The sequence below is a fragment of the Dermacentor albipictus genome, chromosome 8 (assembly GCF_038994185.2).
Source record: "Dermacentor albipictus isolate Rhodes 1998 colony chromosome 8, USDA_Dalb.pri_finalv2, whole genome shotgun sequence".
Classification (NCBI taxonomy): domain Eukaryota; kingdom Metazoa; phylum Arthropoda; class Arachnida; order Ixodida; family Ixodidae; genus Dermacentor; species Dermacentor albipictus.
The window spans coordinates 62,179,364-62,202,881 of NC_091828.1; the positions used below are offsets into that span (position 1 = coordinate 62,179,364).

Consider the following 23,518-nt stretch of genomic DNA (forward strand, 5'->3'; position numbering starts at 1 on the left):
GGACTCTTTTGAAGCTATAAGACTACCACGTACCCACTATTCTGTTTTGCCTGTTCTTTGTGTATGTATTGTAACGAGGGATGTTCAGATGCACAGAATCACCCCGGTACCCGGTTTCAGTTATCATCAAAATTCCCCAATGACAATTTAAAGCGAAAACAAAGGTCACCACCTCATCCTCTTTGTTGCAGAGTGATCGAGCATTGGAGATATAAAAACGACGAAAGATGTTTATTACCAGAGTAGAGAGAGTTAACATCAGTAGTTGCAAGAAATGGTGGAGCCATTTAAAAAACTAATTTCCTTTCTTGCACCTGCGCAGTATATAAAGTTCAGCCAATTTTGTTTAAGTCACCGTCTCAAGGAATCCTGACGACCCGCTTGATCTCGTCTTTCCTGGCGAGAATTTGCCTATCCTTAGCCCAGACAAACCTTCATGCTTTGTCCTTTTTATGCGTGATTGTCTTACCCATTAGTCTCTTAAGGTACGGGCACAAATTCTCATTAACATAAACAGCGTTGTTTTCGTTGTAGCCAAGACTGCGCGTGGTCATCTTAGTCTTTCTTGCTTTTTGCAAGACAACATCCCGTTTTGCGCGACTTCGAAACTGCACAACATTTGGGCAAGAAGAATTCCTTGTTCTTGCACGGTGGCATTTCTCAATGTCATCTTTAGTTATTGGCTCTTCCAAAACATCAATCATTTTTCTGCAGTACCATTGTCAAGTCTTCCCTGTCAACCACTGGATGCCCCTTGTTCTCAATATTTCTGTTTCCAGAATATTGCTCAAGGTCCACCAAGCGTTCCGACCATGCATCTCGGTCGGTACGCAAAACAACATTCTTGTTTCCCAGGGCTTTGTTCTCTTCCTTTAAGGCAGCAATTTCAGTTGAAAATGTCATTGAACTGCTTGCTGCAATACTCTACAGTTTTAGTCATATCCTTTGTTTCCTTTGTTATGTCTCTCTCAAGAGCACTGCGGACAGCTGCGATCTCCCTTTTGAATTATTTTCGTAACTCATCTCTCAATTTCTCGATTTCACTCGGCATGTTTGAAAAAAAGGTGCAAAAAAGGCTCCACCATCAAGCATCCACCATCCAGGAATTTCTAACTGTATAGTGCGACACCCTGTCATAACATACTAAACTTCCAGGCCGTTCGCCCTGTAGTGAAAAAGAAAGGAATATAAAATGTCACTCGAAAGAAATCCTCAAGTGTGATTCGATTCAGTGGTAACCTGTCCTACTGAGAAAGACAGTGGCGAAAGCGAGCAACGGCGTCATTAGCACGACAAATGGCAACAAGGACACGATGACGACGGTTTCGATGAATCTGCGAACGACGTAGAGGGAATTTAAAAATGTGATGACGACTGCGTGACAACCGATAGGTCGCCAGTACAGGCAACTCTCACGGTACGTCCTGATCACCACGGGGCTGCTGGACTTTAGTTTCAAAACTTCCCCAAATAGTTGTGAAAATTGAGCATGAGTCAAAGTCAGGGAACAGTCCACGACAGCCACCACCGTAAAAGAGTGCCACTTTCAGTGTAACAGTGTAAGGGTGTCAACGTCGAACCAATCGTCTGTTGCAGGTCCGGTGTTACCCGAAATTGCGCTTCCATTGGCGCGACCTCTTGTGATGCTATAGAGATGCCATGGACCAGTTTTCATATTATTTGCAACAGCACTGAGCTGCCTGAAACGTCACGACGTCGTGCTTTCATGTGCATTGCACGGCGAGTCATCGAAAGGTTTAGGCAATGTATGAAGCAATGCATCGTCGGAACTCCGCTGTGAATGTTGCTGTTACTATCTAATAACGCTATGGTTAACACCCACAATGGGGGATTTGGCAAAAACTGGACGGGCTATTACAAGTCATATTTGGAATTGAATTTTCAGGGATGATAAAAAATAATATGGAAAGACGAAAAACACGTAAATTCGGAAGAGCAGCTAGCGTCAGAAGGAATCAGTAATAATTGAGAACTAAAATAAATACAGCAGGCTTGTGCGAACTTGGGGAAGAGTAGCGATATGGGTCAATTGGTATATAATCTTGAGAATTAAGCCAGTCAAAGGACGAAGGACAGAGGAGAGATGTAGCACGCACTACGATTGGACTAACAACTTTGCTTTATTAAAGGAAACGTTCTCCCAGAAAAGCCAGGCGCAGCTCAAAAGCCAAAACCCACACAAAACAACATTGTTTGCGAGATAATCCAAGTAGCTAGTGCCAGTGCGATAGGAAACTAGAGAGATAGATAGATAGAGAGAGAGAGAGAGAGAGAGAGAGGAAAGGCAGGTAGGTTAACCTTAAGGTTAACCATGCAGAGGTGAGTTTCCGGGTTACTATTCTGCACTGGGGTGATAGGGGTTGTAAAGACGACAAAGACCGAGAGGATAAAACAGGGGGGAAAAGAAGAAAGAAAAGAGAAGAGAAAGGAAACAGGTAGCACAAAAGGCGTTCCAATCACAGGCGTTCACACAGGCCGGTCGATGTAAGGACGATAATTGCATCAGCGCAACATCTATCCCATTGGTGCAGAAGGAACTTAGTTTCCTATCGCACTGGCTCCAGCGACTTGGTTTATATCGCAATCAACGTGGCTTTGTGTGTGCTTATTCTCTTGAGCTGCGCATGCTCGCCTGGTTTTCCTGGGAGACCGTTTTTTTTCGCAATAAGGCTTAGTCATCGTGTGTGCCACGTCTCTCCTCTGCCCTTCGTGCTTTGATTGGTTTAATTGTCAATAGTATGCGAACTTGTAATATCATAACTCAATTTCCAGCGGAGCTGTTTCGTTCAACCATTCGCAAGAAGAAATTGACAAGCAGAATTTACACACTCATAATGTTCTGGAGCGCTTAAGTACCTAATTTACTGCAAAAAGAAAAAAATTGCCCCCCCCCCCCCCAATGACCTTTGCCTACACACCACCCATCCCCTTTTTTAGTCTTTGTTTCATCCCGATGTGGCTGAGAAGACGAAAACAAGAAGACAATGCATCGCGGCTTGACAAGGCTCCCATCTCCCGAAAGTATACAAGGCAGTTGCATGCAGACAGGTGATCAACTTAATATGTATATAGCCAGCAACACTGTCAGCTAATGCAATAATAACGGACTGAAACTGAATACTAAAGATAAATCCAACAAATATAAGAACTATAGAATGAAATCACAAAACCAATTTTCTTAAGGTTTTTATAAGAAAGGCATTTAATAGACTAATAATTTAAATATGGTTATTTAGAGTTGACGGAAGAACATATTTCAGTGCCTGCATTCCATAATTTGTGCGCACCCGCCGTGGTTGCTCAGTGGCTATGGTGTTGGGCTGCTGAGCACGAGGTCGCGGGATCGAATCCCGGCCACGATGGCCTCATTTCGATGGGGGCGAAATGCGAAAACACCCGTGTACTTAGATATAGGTGCACGTTAACGAACCCCAGGTGGTCCAAATTTCCGGAGTCCCCCACTACGGCGTGCCTCATAATCAGAAAGTGGTTTTGGCACGTGAAACCCCATAATTCAATTTGTGCGTGGCTGTATGATATGCAAGAACTCGTGGTGCATGTTGTACAGTGGAGTGGGTTCCTCTGTAATTTAGGCTTCCGATATTAAAAAAGTGATTCTGTGCCAAACTTGCGACTTATACAGGCAGCCAATACGCACGGCAAAAAGAGCACTTACTTTCTTGGAACGTAAATTTGAGTATAGCGATACGCGTAAGAAGCTAAAAAAGGCACATTGGCAATATCTCTTAACACGCTTTCTTGTAGTGTAATTAATTAATTTGTATTTTTTTACAAGGTAGTTACCCACGAAAAGTGGTAGTATATAGTGTGCGATTCAAATCGAGCAAAATCTATTAGCCGCTTCGTTTTCTGAGACAATGTGTTTGGAAATCTTGAAATACCCAAAGTCCGCTATAGTTTGCCTGCCAAGTTTTCGATGTCCGCATCCTGCAACATAAATCCGTTAAATGTGATCCCAAGTGTTTTAACTTCACCAGCTATATAGATAAAATTGCTTCCCAAAGTAAGAGAGTGGTAGACTGTTTATGACGCGTTCCTTGGCCTGTCTCTTGTTCTGCCCGTGCTTATCAAAAGAGCGTTCCTAACAAACCACGTTTGCTATTTTTTAATGCTACGTTCACTTTGCCGATGAGGCTGTTAGCATCAGTTGCTGAAAGAAACAATGTTGTATCGTCTCCGTAAATGACGTTTTCTACTTCGCTGTCTATGCGCATTGAATCATTAACGTAAATATTTAATAATAAAGGTCAGAAGATGCTACCTTGGTGTACGCCCTGTCTATCGTGCTTTTTAACCCGATTTTGAATAACCGATTGCCACATATTGAACGCGGTCGCTGATATAGCTAGTGATCAGATCATGTGCCGCACCTCTTACTACATATGTAAAAAAGCTTTTGAACAATTGTCTTGTGATTTATCCTGTGGACGGCCTTGGAGAAATCTACATAAATTCTTAGTGTAACCCTTTCGTTTTCTATGCTTCTTATAATTGCATTTTTTTTCTTTAGAGTGCCTGCTCTGTGGATGATTGTGACCTAAAGCGAAATACAGTTTTTGTGATAACGTGAAATCTTTAGAGAACAGCAATTTACAATCGGCAGCGAGGCACTGGAAGTCGTAAGGGAATACATATACTTAGGGCAGGTAGTGACTGCGGATGCGGATCATGAGACGGAAATAATCAGAAGAATAAGGATGGGCTGAGGTGTGTTCGGCAGGCATTCTCAGATCACGAACAGCAAGTTGCCATTATTCCTCAAGAGAAAAGTGTATAACAGCTGTGCCTTACCAGTACTCACCTACGGCGCAGATACCTGGAGGCTTACGAAAAGGGTTCTACGTAAATTGAGGACGACGCAACGAGCTATGGAAAGAAGAATGACGGGTGTAACGTTAAGGGATAAGAAGAGAGCAGATTGGGTGAGTGAACAAACGCGTGTTAATGACATCTTAGTGGAAATCAAGAAAAAGAAATGGGCATGGGCAGGGCATGTAATGAGGAGGGACGATAACCAGTAGTCATTAAATGTTACGGACTGGATTCCAAGAGAAGGGAAGCGTAGCAGGGGGCGGCAGAAGGTTAGGCGGGCGGATGAGATTAAGAAGTTTGCAGGGACAACATGGCCACAATTAGCACATGACCGGGGTAGTTGGAGAAGTATGGGAGAGGCCTTTGCCCTGCAGTGGGCGTAGCCAGGCTGCTGCTGGTGATGACGATGACCTTTTGGTCTGTGATACCATTATAAATGCTTGTTTGGTAATGGTCCCGGGCTCTTCGCAACATAGCATTTATTCTATTACTATAAAAATCTGAACTTTGTGAAATCTTCAGGATCCCGACTTAGTAAAAACGTTTGGCAGGTGTCATTTTTCGTTGTGGTCATTGTGAAGAGCTATTTGGTGATGCAGGGTTTGCGGCATTTCTGCGGTTTTTGTGTAGTTTTCATGAGAATGCATCTCTGCAACCGAAACAAATTCCTGCAGAAAGAAGTGGAAAGTTTCATCTGCCGACTCATAACTGTAAACGGGCTGCCAGCTATGTCACCTCATTGCATTTCTAAAATTGTTCAAGGTTGTCGGGTTAAGAAGTTGTGTTACATTTTTACCTGGGTTGGTGGAAGGGTTGACACTACTGTGGCATATAAGGTAGAGAGGAAAGTGATGAAAAAGAACGTATTGTTTGACGGAGACTTCAACTCACGTCATGTCTCATGGGGATTGTGCACTGACTCATCTGGAAAACGTTTAGGGGATTGGACTAATGTTAACAATTTCACATGTTTAAATACTAAAGTTTCCACTTTCGTGCGTTCGCACTCGCAATCTATCCTATATTTGACGTTTGCTACTTTAGGCGTTTTCATCGCTTCTTCAGCTGTGGTCGATGTCCCCACTAGCAGTGACCACCACCCGATTGTCATTGATATTGAGAACCCCTTGACTTATTTAGAAAATACATGCGCAGACTTTTGTAGACTATTCGAAATTTGACAATAATTTGCTGTCAACTTTGTCTTCTATGACAGGTACGGAAAGACATATTAAAGAAATGAGCTTTTGTGCATTATTGAAAGGTACCATTAAGAAATCTGAATTTGTAGTCTAATCAACAAAAGTGAGCACTGATTGTCCACGGAGGAATAGTACTTGCACGCGAGAATATAGACGCCGAAAAACTGCATGGAAGAAACTTATTTTTAATCAGTGCCCTACTAATTGTAGGAATTATAAGTAAGCTGCTGCTATATTTACAAGAACAGTTTCATAGCGAAGAATAATTATGATTAAAAACGGTATAACTTTTATCGAAAAGTGGCAACAAAAAAGCAATGTTTATGTTTCTCCACTCTCGCAAGGCCGTTACAGTGCCCATAAATATTGATGCAGTTGTTCTGCCAGCAAAAGACTTGTTAGAAACATTAGATAACATTGCTAAAAGGTCAGGGCAGCACTTTAAAACTCAGCTGCAGAAAAACTTCGTAGGGGCTCTGGCAAAACATGATTTCTTAAGCCCGGACCACACGTACGCTTGCGGACGCGCGCAAGCTCGCGTTCACGCGCCCACGCATGCGCAGATGGTGCGACATGGCTCGTACGCGTCGAAACGCGGCGTGAGCGCGGGGAACAGCTCCTCCCTGTTATCGCGCGCTTGGGTTGCCTCGCGTCTGCGCGCCTGGCTACGCACCTACGGCGCGGAACGTTCAACTCTCCGTGAAGCAGATTTATATCATGCAAGAAAGTGGTTCTTCTTTCCTTTATGCGCTGATCTAGCAGCTATAAAAATATGGCAATTAAGTTTATAGATATCAAAGCATTTTGAAACACTATCGATAACCAAGTACGAAGCGGCGCCTTCCGAGGCGTCCGTGAGTGAGCCCAGTGAGCGCGCGCTGTCGCGCGTCTGTGTGGATGCAAACCACCATTACTCGCGAGGCGCGGCAGGCGCTAGGCGCGCGAACGCGAGCTAGCGCGCGTCCGCAAGCGTACGTGTGGTCTCGGCTTTAGGCGTAACAACGGAAGAGCTTCAGCGCTTTGTAAGACTGCCCCCTGGAACAGCTCCGGGTCCAGGTGGCATTGCATCAGGCATGCTGAACATATTGTTGGAACACTCCCCGCAAGGCCTCTCAAATACAGTGAATTAATCCTTAATGAACGCACTGATACCTCCTGACTGGAAACTCGTAAAAATAATCTGCCTGCGTAAAAAGGAAAAGAGCGGGAATGAATGTAGATAATATAAGGCCAGTCGCACTAACTTCAAATGTTATGAAATTAATAGAATGGGTATTGCACATTCGAATCATGAAATATTTAAATGATAATACATCAATAAGTCCATGTCAGATTGGATTTAAACCTGGATGCTCAATATGGTGCGCCGATGTCGATTTAGAAGGACGCATTAAGATTGCTCGACACGGGTGGCGTATGTGGCGTCAGTGACCTTTGATTTGGCTAAAGCACGCGACAGCGTAAAGCATGCCATACTCTTCATTGGTGTAAACAACATGAGTTTTCCTCAGTATATTATAAAATGTATATATGAATTTTTAAAGGATAGGAAATTTTATTTTTGCCAACGTGGCTTGTTGACGCAGAAATATGATCAATCAAGAGGAGTTTCCCAGGAAGCTGTACTTTCCCCTATATTGCTTAAAATTTTATTGAGCTGAATTCTATTGTGCCATACCGTACAAGTATATGTATAAGCCGATGACATAGCATTATTTGCATCTGCGAGTGATATTCGCTCATTACAAAGAACACTGCTGTCATAGTTATGAGCGCTTGAAGCTTGGTCTGCGGATATTCGAATGTCGCTTAATGTCCACAAAAGTTCCTTGATTGTGTTTCAATTGAATGTATTGGTTAATATCTCTCTCCAATACCGTCAGGAAGTAATTCCGCAAGTTGACTTTATCAAATATGTAGGTTTAATATACGAAGCAGTACTGAGCTGGTGAAATCAGATTGATAATGTTAAATCAAGTGCAGCCAGCGCTGTTGGCATGATAAGCAGACTTGGCTGACATCGCGCTCGGCTACGTAGGGATAACCTGATAATGATTTATCGCGTGTACGTTCTACCGATACTGTTTGGGTGTGTCGGCCAGCATATAAAATTAACCCCTGGAGCGGGAGGATCTCCAGAATTGTCTTTGTTTACCAAAATTTGTAGCTAACAATGTTTTATATCAAGAAGCAGGACTGCTTACTTTTCTCTGCCGATTCCGCATTCTAACAGTAAAGATGTACTTAGACATTTATGAATCTTCTTTGATAGAATCACAATTTGTATTTATTAGTGAAATGAGGGCAGTTTTCGATTAGCATTGGTCCCGTTTATAGAGGCCTCAGGTTTTGTTTGTACAAGCTGAGCTAGATCCACTAAATGTCAATGTACTCGAGATTAGTTTCTCAGACAAACCCTTACCTAATATAAAGATTGAATTTGACGATATATTTCCATCGAATGCCAAACTCCTGCCCACTGCATATTTAAATGGCATTCTACAAGACCATTTAACGCAATTGGGAATAGATTATGCGATCGCGACTGATGCGTCAAAGAGTGAGGCGAAAGCGGGTGTGGGTATTTTGTACGAGTCGATATCCTGGTCATATCCATTACGCCTTCCGGATTTCGCGCCCATATTTCTGACTGAACTATCAGCCGCTATCATAGCTCTTCGAAAATTTCCTTCAAATTATCCGACAGTGGTTGTAGGGACTTATTCACCGTCAGTATGCACATCAGTCACTTCATCTTCAGACACTACTGTAGCCAATATATTTAAATCCTTAATCCCCTCAAACTTAAAATTGGTGCGGTTGGTATGGGTTCCCTGGTCATCGTGGTAGATTCTTAATAGGAATCTTTAGCTGGGGTGCTCCATCTAGATGCATGTAAAAGGAGAATTCACTTTTCTCGGCAACCACTGCACCACATTTGACGTGGTTTGTTGTATTTAAAAGGGAAACTGAAAATATAGTGACTCTTCGTTTCCAATTTTTTATTCAGGTTGTAACTTTTTTATAAAACATTTGCAAAAATCGAAAATTTTCAGAAAACCGAACTACCAAGTTTACAACTCTGTACTGTAATGAAAAATGATACCACAATTCTGTGAACTGCATCTAATAGTACATCTAAAGCCGACAAAATTGCGGACACATGAAACTCAAAAAGATTATTAATGCTGAAATACAGCTTTTGCAGAACCCTTGTAAATAACGTAACAAACTCACGTAACACATAAAATGACATACCTAATTTGTCCGCTTTCAATGAGGTAATGGATGCCGTTTACAGAACCGCGATATCTGTCCTTTATGCAAAGCTAATTATTTGTGAACTTAGTGCTTCTATTTTTTTCAAACTTTGAAATATTTGAAAATTTTTGAAACAAAACTCAGGCCGTAAATCGAAATTCCGCTTCCAACTGTCACTAGAATTTAACCTTTTCTTTGAAATGCAACAAATTTTTTAAAACTCGGTCCAGGGGTTATCTCAGAAAAACCTTCTTGCGTTTTACATGTATTTCAGTAGACCGCGTCCGAGTTGGGCCCGAGCTAGAGCTTCCTCTTAAATCAAATGGCAGACACACTTGTGCGGATGTCTCTTGATGGACCAGCTGTGTCCGTCATACCTACTTCGGCTTATGACACTGAGGCTAGGTTTAGAAATTTGTGTTTTTTCCAAGATTTTCCAAGATTGAAAATACAAACGGCGGAATCTAATCATTTGTCCTTTTCGTGGGACAATAAATGGTATCCTAGACGTAAATTAGAAATCTCTATAACATAATTGCGATGTCGCTTCCCACCATTAAATCTTTACCTATACAGGTCTGGCCTGACACCGTCCCCTGTGTGCCCTGCTTGTCAGGAACCCGAAAACACTGATCAATTTCTAATAGCATGCAGTCCAGTAGATTTAGAAATCAGAGGAAAAAATTAGAATTTTCATTCCGAAAATTCGGTGTTTATTTTAACTACTCAAAATATCCTCTCCTTCGGGGCTTCTTTATTGGGCTTTAGCCACAGGAACATCTGCGTGGTCATTTGTGTGAGACAAGAAGGCTGCCATGCTAATTATCGAAATCAATAATTGCATACATCATTAAATCGCTGATTGTGTCTTCGAAATTATTCTAATACCACCCAAAAAAAGAACGCAATATTTTCTGTTTATATATAAATAAATATTTTTTTATTTCTAATAACTGCCACGTAAATCTGTTTCTTGATTAACATGGAGGTTATAATTCCCCCTGATTTAATTTTCCGTTTAGGTTTTTCTCTCTCCCCTTTTCTTTAACCTTTAACTATGGGCTTCTTGGCCAATCCCTCGTTGGGTGTAAACACCACAAGTGATGAGCAAGCAAGCAAGCAAGCAAGCAAGCAAGCAAGCATGGCCACCGCAGTGCGCGGGATAGGCACCCGAGCTGAGGTAGTGCTACTTGCTTCGGAATTCTTGAGCCGACAGCCTTCGTAGAATGAACATCCCTTCAATAGAAACGTTCCACAGCAGTAAGAGGGAAAAGCTAGAACTTGACCATCTGGCCTCATTGGGAAGATGATTAGTATGGTGTCCTTCAAGACTAGCAGCGTCTGGAAGATTCAAAATGGATAGCGATACGTGAGGACGTCAACAACATTATGCGAGCTTCTCGTGTACAGCTTGTGTTTCGCGTACAGCTTGTACGTCTTAGGCGACCGTGCGGGCGTTCAGCCTCGGCGTTGCTTTCGGCGTCCCTCGGCGTAGCCGAGCGAACGAGCACAGCGAAGGAGAGAGAGATAGATAGATAGATAGAGAGAGAGAGAGAGAGAGAGAGAAGGAGATTCTTGATGAAGGGAAGGAAAGGTTGGGGTAAAGTGCAGCGCAGTAACTGTCTCTCAGCAGAGGACACCTCAACCGCGCTGCACAGGGGGTAGGGATGAAAGTAGGGGGAGGGAAAGAGCACCAGAAGCACAGCGAAGGATGAAGGAGCGAACGCGGAGCGCAGCGGGGGATGGCGATAGCAAAGGGAGCGCGAGAAGGAAAGCGGAGGAGGAGGAGGGCATGTCGAAAGCGTGAGAAGAAAAGCGTGGTGCCGCGCAAGACGGGCTCTGCGGCGGCGACCGCTGCGAGATGACGCCAGAGTAGCGCGTTGTCGTCTGTTCACCGATGGCATGCTGCAAGCGCGTCGACCGATACCACATACGGAAACAAAGCCTTACGTGAGCGGAGGTCTGTCTGCGGCGGCTGCTGCGAATGGCTCCCACGGGTCACCCCCACGCTGCCTCTTGCCATCATCCGATTAGCGAGGCAGTGGCGCCACACGTCGCTCTGCTTACAATGTGCCGCACGAGACAGATTGTCCGCGCCAGCCAATATATCGCGAAATGAAAACACGTGTACAGCTGCGCTCAAATTTCTCATTAGGGAACATCGCATTCGCCGGTGGTTTTTTGTTTATAAAAGCTTTTTTTGAATAATTGACATTGCCACCAATGTTCCCGCGAAATAAGATCTGTGTGGATGAAGTACTGCCTTTGTGAAAAAATCCTTCACTAGTGCTCGAAAGTATTATACGCTGTCCAGGTTTCCAAATGACCAGTCATATGTGGGCAACGTTTCCACGACAACGTTTTAAATGCAACTTTTAAAGGTACGTTTAACACGCAACTGAAATTCTCATTGCGACTTGTCTAAAGAAATGTATTCGTTGGAAACTGTGTGGTGATATTGGAAAGTCGTGCAAGCTTGCTGTAACTAAAAGACAGCATCGCGAAAGAAAGATCATGGAAGCAGGTGGTGTACTTGGAGCGCACTCGGTGAAAGTGGCTGCACTAGCTGCGACGCGCTATTATATGTTGCTACTTTTAAAATGCCTTCTGAATTCTGCATGCGGCGACTTTTACCCGCGTCATTCAAGGCTGCAAACCACATGTGCAACAAAGGGCAACAATCTTGTAACACCGTCGCCTCCTTGGCTCTGCATTGTCCTTCGGAAATGCTTTTCTCCTCGCGAGATTCTGTCTTCCGCCCACGCGCAGTGTGCATTCGAGTATTCTGACTTTCCCAGAAGGTGGGACTGACTCTACTGTAAGAAAGATTTCGATTGCTTTGTTTTGTTTCCTCTTGTGTAACCTTTCGAGCATGAAACTAGTTTTGAAACGCTCTTTTGTTGCTTTGTTTTGGTTACGTTACGACACAGTCGCATGACGAATGGATGCGTTGTATGTTGTCGTAGTTGTTGATAGGAGCTTCGAAAACTGGAGAATGTGTTTAAAAAAAATTGATAACGTTAGAAGTGAAACATACGTTCCGATGCGACGAGTACGATTAAAACGTTTACTGGGGTGGAATACTACGACTCTCAGTTGTGCTCGTAAAGTTGTTTTTATGCATCATGCGTATTTATTCGCAAAAAACCATGACTATGTTGATACTTATGAAACGAGTTTTAAAACGCTTGCATACCGTGAAGTATCTTGATTTGACACGCTGCTGTAGCATAAGTGTCCCGAGTTTGAGAGCATGTGATATCCAGCTGCGTCTACAGCAGCGGATACCTATTTACACGCACCAACAAGTGTTTGGAATTATTATTTTAAAATCTTTATTTTATCGGGGATATGAAGCTTGACACCACGGCTAGACTGATCCAATATGACGTCACCGATGGCGCGCTGCAGCAAACAAAAATGCTTCCAAATAAATACAAAATCCCTAGTTCGTCAAGTGCTTGTGAATACGCGAGAAGAAAACCTAGCTCGACGCGGTGAAGCACCCAATGATTCAAGGGCCTATGCCATCATACGCCAATATTGACGCGTGAATTTAGAAGCAGCTTCAGATTTTTTCATTAATTCGTCGTCATCTCCTTTTCTACCTACTGCACTGGTAAGCCTTTCTGTATACTGCCAGTGAACTTTCGTATAACTTTACTCTGTTCAAGGTTGTTTGGGCGCTCCTGAGCGTGTGTTCGTAGAGGGATGTTCGCACTCCTTTTTCGGCAGTCTCCTACCTGCCGCACTGTGACTTTAGCTTTTCTGTATACAATAACAGCAACAAACATAAGCATTTTCTGCGCTGCACACCACTTCTGCTTCAGCGGCTGCTTCAGTGGATTTCCAAGACGTCGATTTAACTTTGTCAATGTGTCCCTGTTCTTCAGTTGTTTCACGCAACCCACCTTGGTTGCGCAGTGGCTATGTTGTTGGGCTGGCAAGAACGAGGTCGCGGGATCGAATCCCGGCCACGGCAGCCGCATTTCGAGGGGGGCGAAATGCGAGAACACCCATCTACTCAGATTTAAGTGCACGTTAAAAAACTCCAAATGGTGGAAATTTTCGCAGTCCTCCACTACGGCGTGCCTCATAATAGGAATGTGGTTTTGGCACGTAAAACCTTATTATTTCCTTTTTTAAAAGTTGTTTGACGCAAACTGTCTTCTTCATTTTCGCCTACCTCCTTGAGGTGGGCGATTCCTTTACTCTATCAGAAGACAGGTGACGGCCGTGTCTCCAACTCTCCTTGCACGTGTTTTTTTTCACTCGTGGTAATAATTGCAAGACTGTCGTGACTGTTTCTCGCTTCTTTAATGTGTCTAAAGTAACTATTTGCTGGGCTACTCGGTTCTCGCACAGTAAGAACATAATGACAAGAACTAATTCATTCGCACTGAAAAAAAAAACGTTTTATTTCTAAGCGATGTGTTGCTTTGTGGTAGTATGCATCCTGCGTGCTATAGGTTCGCGTTCGCAGAGTTAATTTCATTTGTGACTAATATCATTCGTGTGCTTTCTTTTGCCTTAGTTTCTCTGCGCTCTCTTTGCGGGGGATTTGTGATAGATCGCCGATGTCTGAATGAATATACCGGAATAATTTTTCTTTAGAATAGACTAGCCGAGTCATCCCTGGCGTAGAAGTGCAGATGAAAGCGAAATTGCTTCTCCCGTTATTTTTGAGAATAATTCACGCAAGAGACTTCAAGGGGCTTGTCAAGGTAGCTAGAAATATGGGCAAATGTACAATAAGGAGCAACTGGAGTGGGAGCTGTAAAAAAATAGAGAAAAAAAAACTGGGAAGAACGGTAGGCGCCTCTTGGAGGCGGCGGGCTTGCAGCCGCGTTACAGCCACAGCGAGGCGGTTCAGCTGGACGAGAACTCCAGAGGGACCTACGTCGTCAGTCCCTTCTCTAGAAACGTTCACCCACAACATAATACGGGCAGGCGAGCAGCTCGGGCTAGGGCGATATTGAAGAAAACGGTCGGCATGGAAGCCTTCGTGGACGTAGCTCAATATGGGCGCTCCGGTAAATTCACGGTCATGGCGGTCAGCGAAAAGGGCGAGCTCCTATCTGCGGCCTCGGTAGGCGCTGTGACGGCCGACGTGGCAGAACAGGTGGTGGTGGCGCTGGCGATGCAGGATTCAAGAAGGCCGTATATCTACACTGAATCACGCGCGGCCGTCAGGGCTTTCGCTTCGGGAATGGTTGCGAGACAGGTGGAGGCGATTCTGAAAAGCAAGTCCAGAACTAATTGTGACCCCGTGCATTATATTATATGGTTCTCCGCTCACATGGGCGACAACGCGCTGCCGGGCCGCCCGAACCCCAATGAGATTGCTTACCGCCGTGCGCGAGAATTAACGCACCGCGACGGTGGTGGGGCTACATTGGACCCGGAGGAGCTCGGCCACAGCGACCCCTTATTAACCTTTCATGAGATCGTCTCCCATTATAAAGAGGAACGCAGGCGCTTCCCACCTCCACATCCAAATCTACACAGATCTCAATCGATCACGCTTAGGATGCTTCAGACGAGGTCATATCCCTCGCGATGTTTCTTAAGCAGGATTTACCCAGAAATTGGCCCACAGTGCCCGGATTGTGGGTAGGAGGTTAGCACTCTATCTCATATGCTCTGGCAGTGTCCTGCGTTATGGGATACGTCCTTCACCAGCGAACGGGACTGGGACGAGGCCACATCAAGTACGGAACTCAAGCTCCAGTCCATGGCCGTCCAGAGGGCCCGTGAAAGAGCGGAGAGGCTTGGCCTCCCGATTCCGACATGGGAGCAGCCAGCGGCGAGCCGGGGGCCCCAACGGGTCTCCACCGGCTAGTCCCTCAGGACCTCAATAAAAGTTCGTTGTCTGTCTGGGAAGAATGGTTGCGCCGCGTTCGCTCCACATCGGTTTCTAAACGTAATCGTACTCCCAAATGAACACATTTTGGTGTCAGAGTTAAGCCGCTGCTAGAGGCACTCACAAACCTGGCAATTCAAATGTGGTGGTTGTCTTCGAGATGTTGAACGCTGCATTTATGCTGACGTACGCACACTTCAGTCACGGCGCGAGGGTAAATTGCCGTGAAAGGATATTGTGGTGATGAAGGACTGCTTGGCAGGAACTGGACCAGAAATCGGCAAAGACCAGGCAGAGCCCGGCGCCTAAAGCCTCCCGATTTAGCTTTATTAAGCATCGCCAATTGCATTCCCTATACAGATTTTCGCCCGTCGACAAATATACCACCGCTCTAACTGAGGACAAAGTTCGAGATACGAAAATTGTTTTTCCTCAAAGTTCACAACGAAGCAAAGTCAGGGTGCGTTGAATTTTTTTAAAGTCAGCCATTTGAGCTTTAGAGACATCAGCATATTGTACATATCTGGCAGCCATTCGCACGAAACGATCCCTTTATATACAGCCATTTTCGCCAGGTTAATTCGAGAATGAAGCCTGCTTCCCGATTCAGTGGTAACATCTTCTGTGAATGCATTTTTAGCGCTACTTGAATAATTTATTACGATGCTGAAGCTTTCCAGATATGCAGTTTTTCTTTTATAATCACGTGCGTTATATAATACTGCGCGTCATCTTGTTTTTAAAATAACGTGAAAAAATTTGCCTGCCCTGTGAGCTTTACTGCCTGATATGCGCAAAACCCGCGCACTACCTTTCTTACTGCTTTGTTTACGCTTTATTATACGTTATGTTTCCTAAGAAAGTGAGATATATTGTGGCCTATATTCGTTATACCACTCCTGCAATGCCACTTTAGGGCCTTTAGTGGTCTTTAGGGGTCTGCCACTTAGGGGTGTTTAAGGGTTTTTAGAGAATCAACAAACAAACCTACAAAGGTTACCTCGTCCCCGTTGATACGAAGTGCGTTGCTCAGAGATGTGGTTGCGCGTTTTGTAATGGTGTGCACAAACCGGTCTCGCCGGGAAAAGAAATACATTGTAAGTTTGTGAACTGTCACGGCAACTAGAAAGTGGACACTTGACATTCCAGTTTATGCTAAGCGGACTTTCTGACTTCGTGTTGGCCAACACTCAGCAACAGATCGCGCAAAGAAGACTTGCGTAGTGGGCGAGTTGGTGTAAGCTTGTGATGGGCACTCAAAAGACGACGCGCACAAGGAAAAATATAAGGGGTGCAAGAGCGCTGTCTTCTGCATGAATGTTTACTGAAGACGTGTGGACAAATGCGTACAAGGGGAAATGTACGCAAAAAGGCAGTAGAAAACAAAATAAATACGCAAGGTGAAACTGCCAAGGAAATAACAAAGACCGAACGCATAAGGTACGAGCTGTAGTTAGGTGCGATTAAGATTAGGCAATCGATATTGTGTTAGGGCGATAGAAGATCAGCTCATCCTGGCCTATAGATTTGAGCGCTCACGGTGTCGTGTGCTTCAACTTAGCGCCCGCGGGCTCACACGTGGCTACGCGCGTTGTTCCAATAAATAAGAAAAGCTTTCGCAATCCCACAGGTGTGCTGATCTCACAAAGGTGTTTCGTAACGCGTTAGGAAGATCGCCGCAGCTGTGAGATTGCGAGAGCTTTACTTATGGGAGCGCACGCGCTGCCGTGTGGGATCCCGCAGCCGCTAGATCGTAACACACATAAATTTGTACATTTTAACACAATATCATTAAGGGCACTGTGTCGCAGGAAATTCAGCGTCGGCGCCGGCGGCGATGTCCGTATGAGGAAAATGATCCCGAACCACGCATCCCCATCCACGCAGACCCGCTGCGTGGTGCGGAGGCGCTACTGAACTTACTGAATTTCTAAGTGTAAAATGCGGCAGAAAATTCGTAAAGTACGATTTACACACAACCTACAGACATAATTGCGTCGAATTGTAATTTGAATAGGCAAGAAAACATAATTCTGTTACGCGGGAACTCAAAACACAAATCCATTTTCTAGGTGCCGCTTGAGGTCTGTCTTAGTAAGAGTGGGGTGCCGCAATTGGCTCCTTGAAACACCAACCGGATGGTGCTCACCTCCGTGGGAGGGGCAGCGGCCACCGTGGGGAAAAAAAAAGAACCCGAGAGCTCGCCTTCGTGCATAGCGTTCGCCACCGCATTTCCAGGAAAACATTACGGTTACGTAAACTGCAGCTGCCTGAAAGCGCTAGAAACAGTCAGCGATCTTTGAATACTTTCGCATTACGCTTTTAAAGGCGAAGCTTAAGCGTCCTCAAAATTCTTGAACGAGCGGCCATGATCGACGGCCCTCTCTCACTCTTTAAATAACACGAATCGGCCGGTCTTGATCGCCCCATTACTACAGCTCCTACATTGTGTCTTAGTTTCTTTATTGGTTGCTTTATGCTACACATTTTTTCGGGTGTTTTAATTTTGTGTTTCACCCTACGTATATTTGTCACACGTTTTCAGTCAACACCTCATTGAAAGCGCTGGCTTGCCCTACTTTTTCTCTAGCCAGCACTTTCGTGTGCTGTAGAATATGTGCACGCAAGCAATAGAACAACATACGAAAATTGTCACTGATTTAGTGGTGACGAAGACGTAGGAAATACTTCCATATATTGAGAAAATAAAGAGCACTCACAAAGGTTGGAGACAAACAAGACAAGGAGAACACTGGTCACGTCGTCCGCTTTGTCTCCGTGCTTCTTCAGTGCGCAGTCACTTTTTCTGTACGTGATATTGTATGAACTTGCCGAACGATGTACTTTGCTGAGGAAACGCTTTGTCTGCTGGCCGCATAGTTCAAATTGTTGCCCAGTATTAACACTGATTGAATGATGTGATTTGACTAGGGCTGGACGGATATCGGAAGTTTAGAAGCCGAATCAAATTCCAGACGCTATCTATTCGCATTCGTACTGGAAAATAAACTGCAGGGTATTTTCGAATATTCGAAACTAACCCCATATTTCGCATCAGACGACTGGTGAAGTCTGGTTACTACTCTCTGTCTGCTAAATAAACTATGGCCAGTTATCAGTAGTGTGACAACGATTAGAGGTTTTGAACAACTGGAAAAATGGGTAACGGAACTTTGTTTTGAGTTTCGCTGTGGAAGCTTACATGACAACTTTGATTTTTGCTTGTAGTCTGGGATTTAGTGTTTTGGGTAGTGTAGCCACGTCTCATTTCGATACTTTATGCTAGCACCATTGATATTTTCCTTGCAACAGACCCTTTATAAGTGTCTACGGCACACAAGTCGTTTAGCAGCTTTCTGTATTTTCCCAACATTTCTTATCTTTTTCGAACAACCATTTATTTAGAATTTTCGGAAAGCTAATCATACAGCAGGCATTAATTCTTGCAAAGCTTGTTTGCGACGAGACTTTAATGTAGCTCAGAGACTCTCCGTGCTGATTTTTTAGTGACCGTTGGTGATCTTTTAAGAATCTTTAATACTGATCATTTATTCTTGATAGCTGTTTTTTACACTAGTCAGTACAGGCACAGTACCTGATATACTTCCAAGGTAAACACTACTGCTACAAATATATACATCCGCGCTTGACTGTTCGATACTCGATTTGATATTCAATACTTGCTACTTGTACCCAATTCGTATTCGCAAAAGTTGGTATTTGCCCACCTTTAATTTACCGTCCCAGTGCAACTCGCGTGGTATAAGAGACGTCGCAGTGTAAGGTCCCGAAACTACCTCCACAACTAAAATATAGCTAGCCCGGCGGCCCTCATTGGATGCCGTTGATGGCTAAATGAACTAGAATCCAGATCCCTCGAGTGTTTGTTGTTTGTTTGCTTAGGCACATGAGCCTTCACGGACAAGGACGCACGTCAAGCCCCTCGTGCCTGGCTTGTGGACACTAAAACGTACCGCTTGAGCACTTGCTGTTGGGATGGCCAACTTTCCACAGTTGTCGCTGTGTGAAGCTGAACAAGTTCCAACAATTTAATCTTGCTCGAACTGCGCTTCACGACACGTTGTTTCCGAAAGGTCTTGCTTCGACACGATATGAGGCTCGCGATGATCTGCGGGAATTTTCGCCATCCACGCGAATGTGCTCTCGTCAGCAATGCTCGTACTCTACGTGCGACAGTGTGATATGTTGTTCTTTACTCTCTTTTTTTCCCTCCTTTATCTTCTTCATCTCTTCCTTTTGATTTCACTCCTTTGTAAGTGGGTGGGCGTGGTGCCCTTTCAGGAGACAGTTAATTGTCAGCGCCATTTTATCTCTCTTTGCGGTGATTGTATACGCTTATACAATTAATGATAATAAGAACGATTATTTGCACAAGCAAACTGTGTGATGACTGCTCTTAAAGAATTAATAGCTGTGGACATTTTGATCGGGTAGTTTTACGGCATTATGCCGTTAGAGTAGTTTTATCCGTTACTGGTTTTTGCGACTGGCGATGCGTCACTCATAAACTATCTAAAAAAAAAGAGATTGCCATATCTCACCATAAAAAGCTGGAGCCTTGCAATTACGATGTTTTTTAGGGCCCCCAGAGTGACTGATTCGCACGGCGACCGTACGAGCACGTTCACGTTAATGGGTGAATTAAAAAAAAATACCTGCATAAATGTAACGACTTCTTTGCAATATTCATATAACGATGACTATTGCTCTTTTTTGGCATGGTGTTCGGACATGATCGCAAAAGTAAGATAAAAAGAAAATGCGGTGGCATTGACATACGCTCCACCTCCTCTCCAGCTGAAATCGTCGTCAGCTGAAATCGTCGGAACAATAGCTGTTGGCATTGATGGTGGCACCTTGTGGCACGAAATCCGACAGGAGCGGTCTTCGACGATTCCAGAAGACCGTTAACATCACTTTTCCAATAGATAGCACTGAACGGAATTTTTTTTTGTCACAGCTGAACCCGGATGCTTCCACACCATGCTCTGCTGCTTCGATTACAGCGTGAAATGCATATCCACGTTTCATCACCAGTAACAGTGCGGTGCAGGGAACGTTCACCCTCCTCGGCATACCGTTGCAGAGGACTCAGTGAAGCAATCATTCGCCTGCTGCCCATCTTGTCATCCAGCTGCTTAGGCACCCACCGACATGAAACCTTCCGGTACCCAAGGATTATGAACGATGTCGTGAACCGTCCCATGCGAAATGTCAAGCTCCCGGGAAATGTCCTAGAGGGGCAGACGCCGATACGCTTTTCCATTGCATCCACGCGGGAAGTGTTGTCCTCCGTCAGCGACGCACCCGCTTTCCACGAGCACTAATTGTCATGCAAATCTTCACGTTCTTTTGTGAAGTAACAACACGACCACCTCACGTTTTTCAAGTCAAGACACCTTTCCCCATACGTGGGCTGCATTTCCCTGTGGATTTCGAGGGGCGTTCGCACGTTGCTCCATGGAAAACGAATCACACTTCGTTGCTCGTACGCCGTCTACGTCTGAAGAACAACCGCCATCTTCAACAACTGACAGCAGTGCCGGGCCGCGGAGCTACCGGCAGATAAGGCCGGGCCGGTCCGAGAAAGGTCCACGACTGGGAATGTATATGTTGACTTCGCCTTTATAGTCGTCATTTTGCGTATAAAAAATAGAGACAAATACTTAATGATTTGCCGTCGTATCTCTAAGGTGTGAGCTGCGTCGCTTTATGAAAATTTTAAACCCACTATACGAGCTTTTACCAATTTATATGCTCTTGATTGTTCTTTAAACTTCGTGGTTTCAGATAATTTGGAGTGCTGCGCCCTCTGGAATGTTCTATGGCACTCCCACTGTTTGCAGCAACTGTCTTCGTAATATTACGGCTGTCACTTTGTCACGCACTTGGCGACACCAAAGGGGGTGCCCCTGAAAGATTGGGATGCAAGGAAAGGAATGGCGTACATCTCCGCAGCTGTTACGACTACATTATAGGTAATACTTCTTTCTTTCACGTGTGCCGTGTACTTGCGATAAGGGTTATCGGCCATATTTCTTATGGCCTAGTTTCTAGGGAACAAGATATTCTAGAAATGCTCCACATAATATTGTTCAAACAACAGTTTAGTGTAGCGACGTGGCTAAACCTGGGAAGTTCTGAAAGTGTACCGATAGATGCGCTTGTTTACAAAAGGTTTTTATGCAGAATTCTTCTTAAGAGCAAGAGTCTGCAAAACCTCACGCTGGACGCATTATTAGCATACGTGGCCAGGTGGTGGCAAGGACACTCACGAACTAATAGTTTTATGAATTCTGGTCAACGTTCTTAGACTAGGACGGTTCGTAAGAACAACGATGCCATACAACAGTGAGATCGAACATGAATAGCTATACCGAAATGTGGCTGGTGAATGAAAATCAACGCCTGCGAACGAAACAGTGAAATCAACCCGTACACCGAATTTCAGACTTCCTTTAGGTTAGTGCGTGCCCTCCGCGATTGCCCAAAAGAGCAGCGAGCGCGCCGCCATTATTGGCGGGTGCCAGAACAACAGTCAATTTTGCATAAGCGAACAAATAATAAGCGCCATCTTCTTTTCTGAGACCAGCGAATTTAGAAAGCATTGCCCTTGGTCAGCTGTTTCTTCACCTGCACTCAAGGTACCGAATGTATAGTGAAGATAGAGAACTGGCACTGTGGTGGCTCAAAGCCACCTAGATAGGACAAGGCCTGTACGCTCTGCTTTATAACGTCATGCTACTAGGATCGACTATCATAGGAATCAAAGGGAATATCTGCCGAGTAAGCCGCGCTCAGTTTGACGTAACCGCTTTTGTCACACCGGATTTGTAAATAGAATTTCGGCCCTAGTAGCATGACATCATAAAGCGGAGTGCACAGGCCTTGTGATATCTACGTAGCATTGAATGAGTACGGCCGCAGGGAGGGCAGGGGTAATCTCTACAGAGGAAATCTAATGCCGAAAGTGACCGGCCATTGCCAAATGGCACTTAAGACCAAAAAGCCCAATGAATTCGGCCCTCGAAGCTGAACTCAAAAAGCTTTTCGTTCGTAAGGAAACTTTGGCAAAAGCCGGCTGCCTTCTGAAGTTTTGTGTCCAGCATGACAATTCGCTGGCACCTCTCTCACGAACAGTTCTGCGCCTAAGAACAATTTTATGTATATGGGCTCTTGGCCAATGGCAACCTAGGCGGGGTGAAGCGATAGGCGTCAATGCCATAGGCGCACACGAGACATCGGTTGAACCAACCGTTTTACGGTGAAGTGTTCAGGGACTTCCACAACAACGGTTTACAGATAGCAGCGGCAGACTGAAGGACAAACATGATATCAACTCAGACTTCTTTGGACCCCACAAGCAGCCATATGATCGAGGCGTCGATGAAAACGATTTGCTTGGGCACCAGCGACGGGGATGAACCATCACTGGGCCTGATTTGCACGGCCATAATGCTGCCCGTCCCGCGACCACCACCGCGAAGGTCTCCGTCAGGAAAGAACGTTTCAGCACCGGTTACTGCTCAAGAAAAAGTTGCCGGAAACGTTCAGAGCATCGGACATTGTCGCATGCATGCCGTCTCCGAGTTGAACATGTCCAGGAAACGCTTTATCTTGACGGGCGCCGGCGCCGTGATGGCAACGGAACGGGGCGGATGACGGCTGCGTGGATCCGGCCTAATAGGCAACAACGCAGCGTGTTACCAGTACGTCGGAAGGCGCAGCCGGGCGTCGGCGATGATAGGTAGACCCGGCGGAGCGTGCAGCACCATGCGTCCTACGTAATGGAGCGCACAGAAGTAGTACGCTCGGACATGTAGTGTTTGAAAAGACTCGCAATAGATGTAACGAACCATTTTCGAAGTTTTGCGTGTATTTCGGGCAGTGCGAAACCAGAGCCTGCGGGGACTTCCGAGAAGTGGCAAAACTCGCTTTAGCGTACGAGTTGCTCGAATTAGCATACGTGTGCGAAATTTGTTTTTGCTCTCCCTGTGAATCACTGCCACTATCATGGAGACAAATCGGCAGGAAGCTGTCTTATAAATGATATGCGACAAACATGCGGCTTGACCACTAGAGCTCGTGCGAGCTCGCATAGCGGGTGTTTTTGCACGAGCGTTGGTTATGCATAAGTACGAGAAGAGTGAAGGTATTGGTGCATGCATGGCACCACGTGATGCTGTCAAAGCCCTGCAAGTCAGTCCATCGGCGGTGTAGAAATAACTCCACTTAAGACCCGACTCAGAATCTCTCAAAATAGAAGATACATTTCCACAGCATATCTTACATATTTTTTTTTGCGGTGATGGCGCGA

The 23,518-nt window shown here is 44.9% G+C and overlaps 1 protein-coding gene across 5 annotated transcripts in view; it reads left to right on the forward strand.

Annotated features, from left to right (window-relative positions):
• Window positions 1-23,518, forward strand: part of LOC135921771 (4-pyridoxate dehydrogenase-like) — a 77,983-nt gene that overhangs the window by 2,947 nt on the left and 51,518 nt on the right. For 4 of the 5 annotated variants that reach the window (XM_065456071.1, XM_070522851.1, XM_065456073.1 and 1 more), the window contains exon 2: window positions 20,992-21,179. In XM_065456071.1, the coding sequence (XP_065312143.1) occupies window positions 21,026-21,179 (154 nt within the window). In that variant the 5' untranslated portion in view covers window positions 20,992-21,025. Of the gene's footprint in view, window positions 1-4,854; window positions 4,965-20,991; window positions 21,180-23,518 lie in introns of all 5 variants that reach the window. The other variant, XM_065456072.1, reaches the window with a different exon arrangement.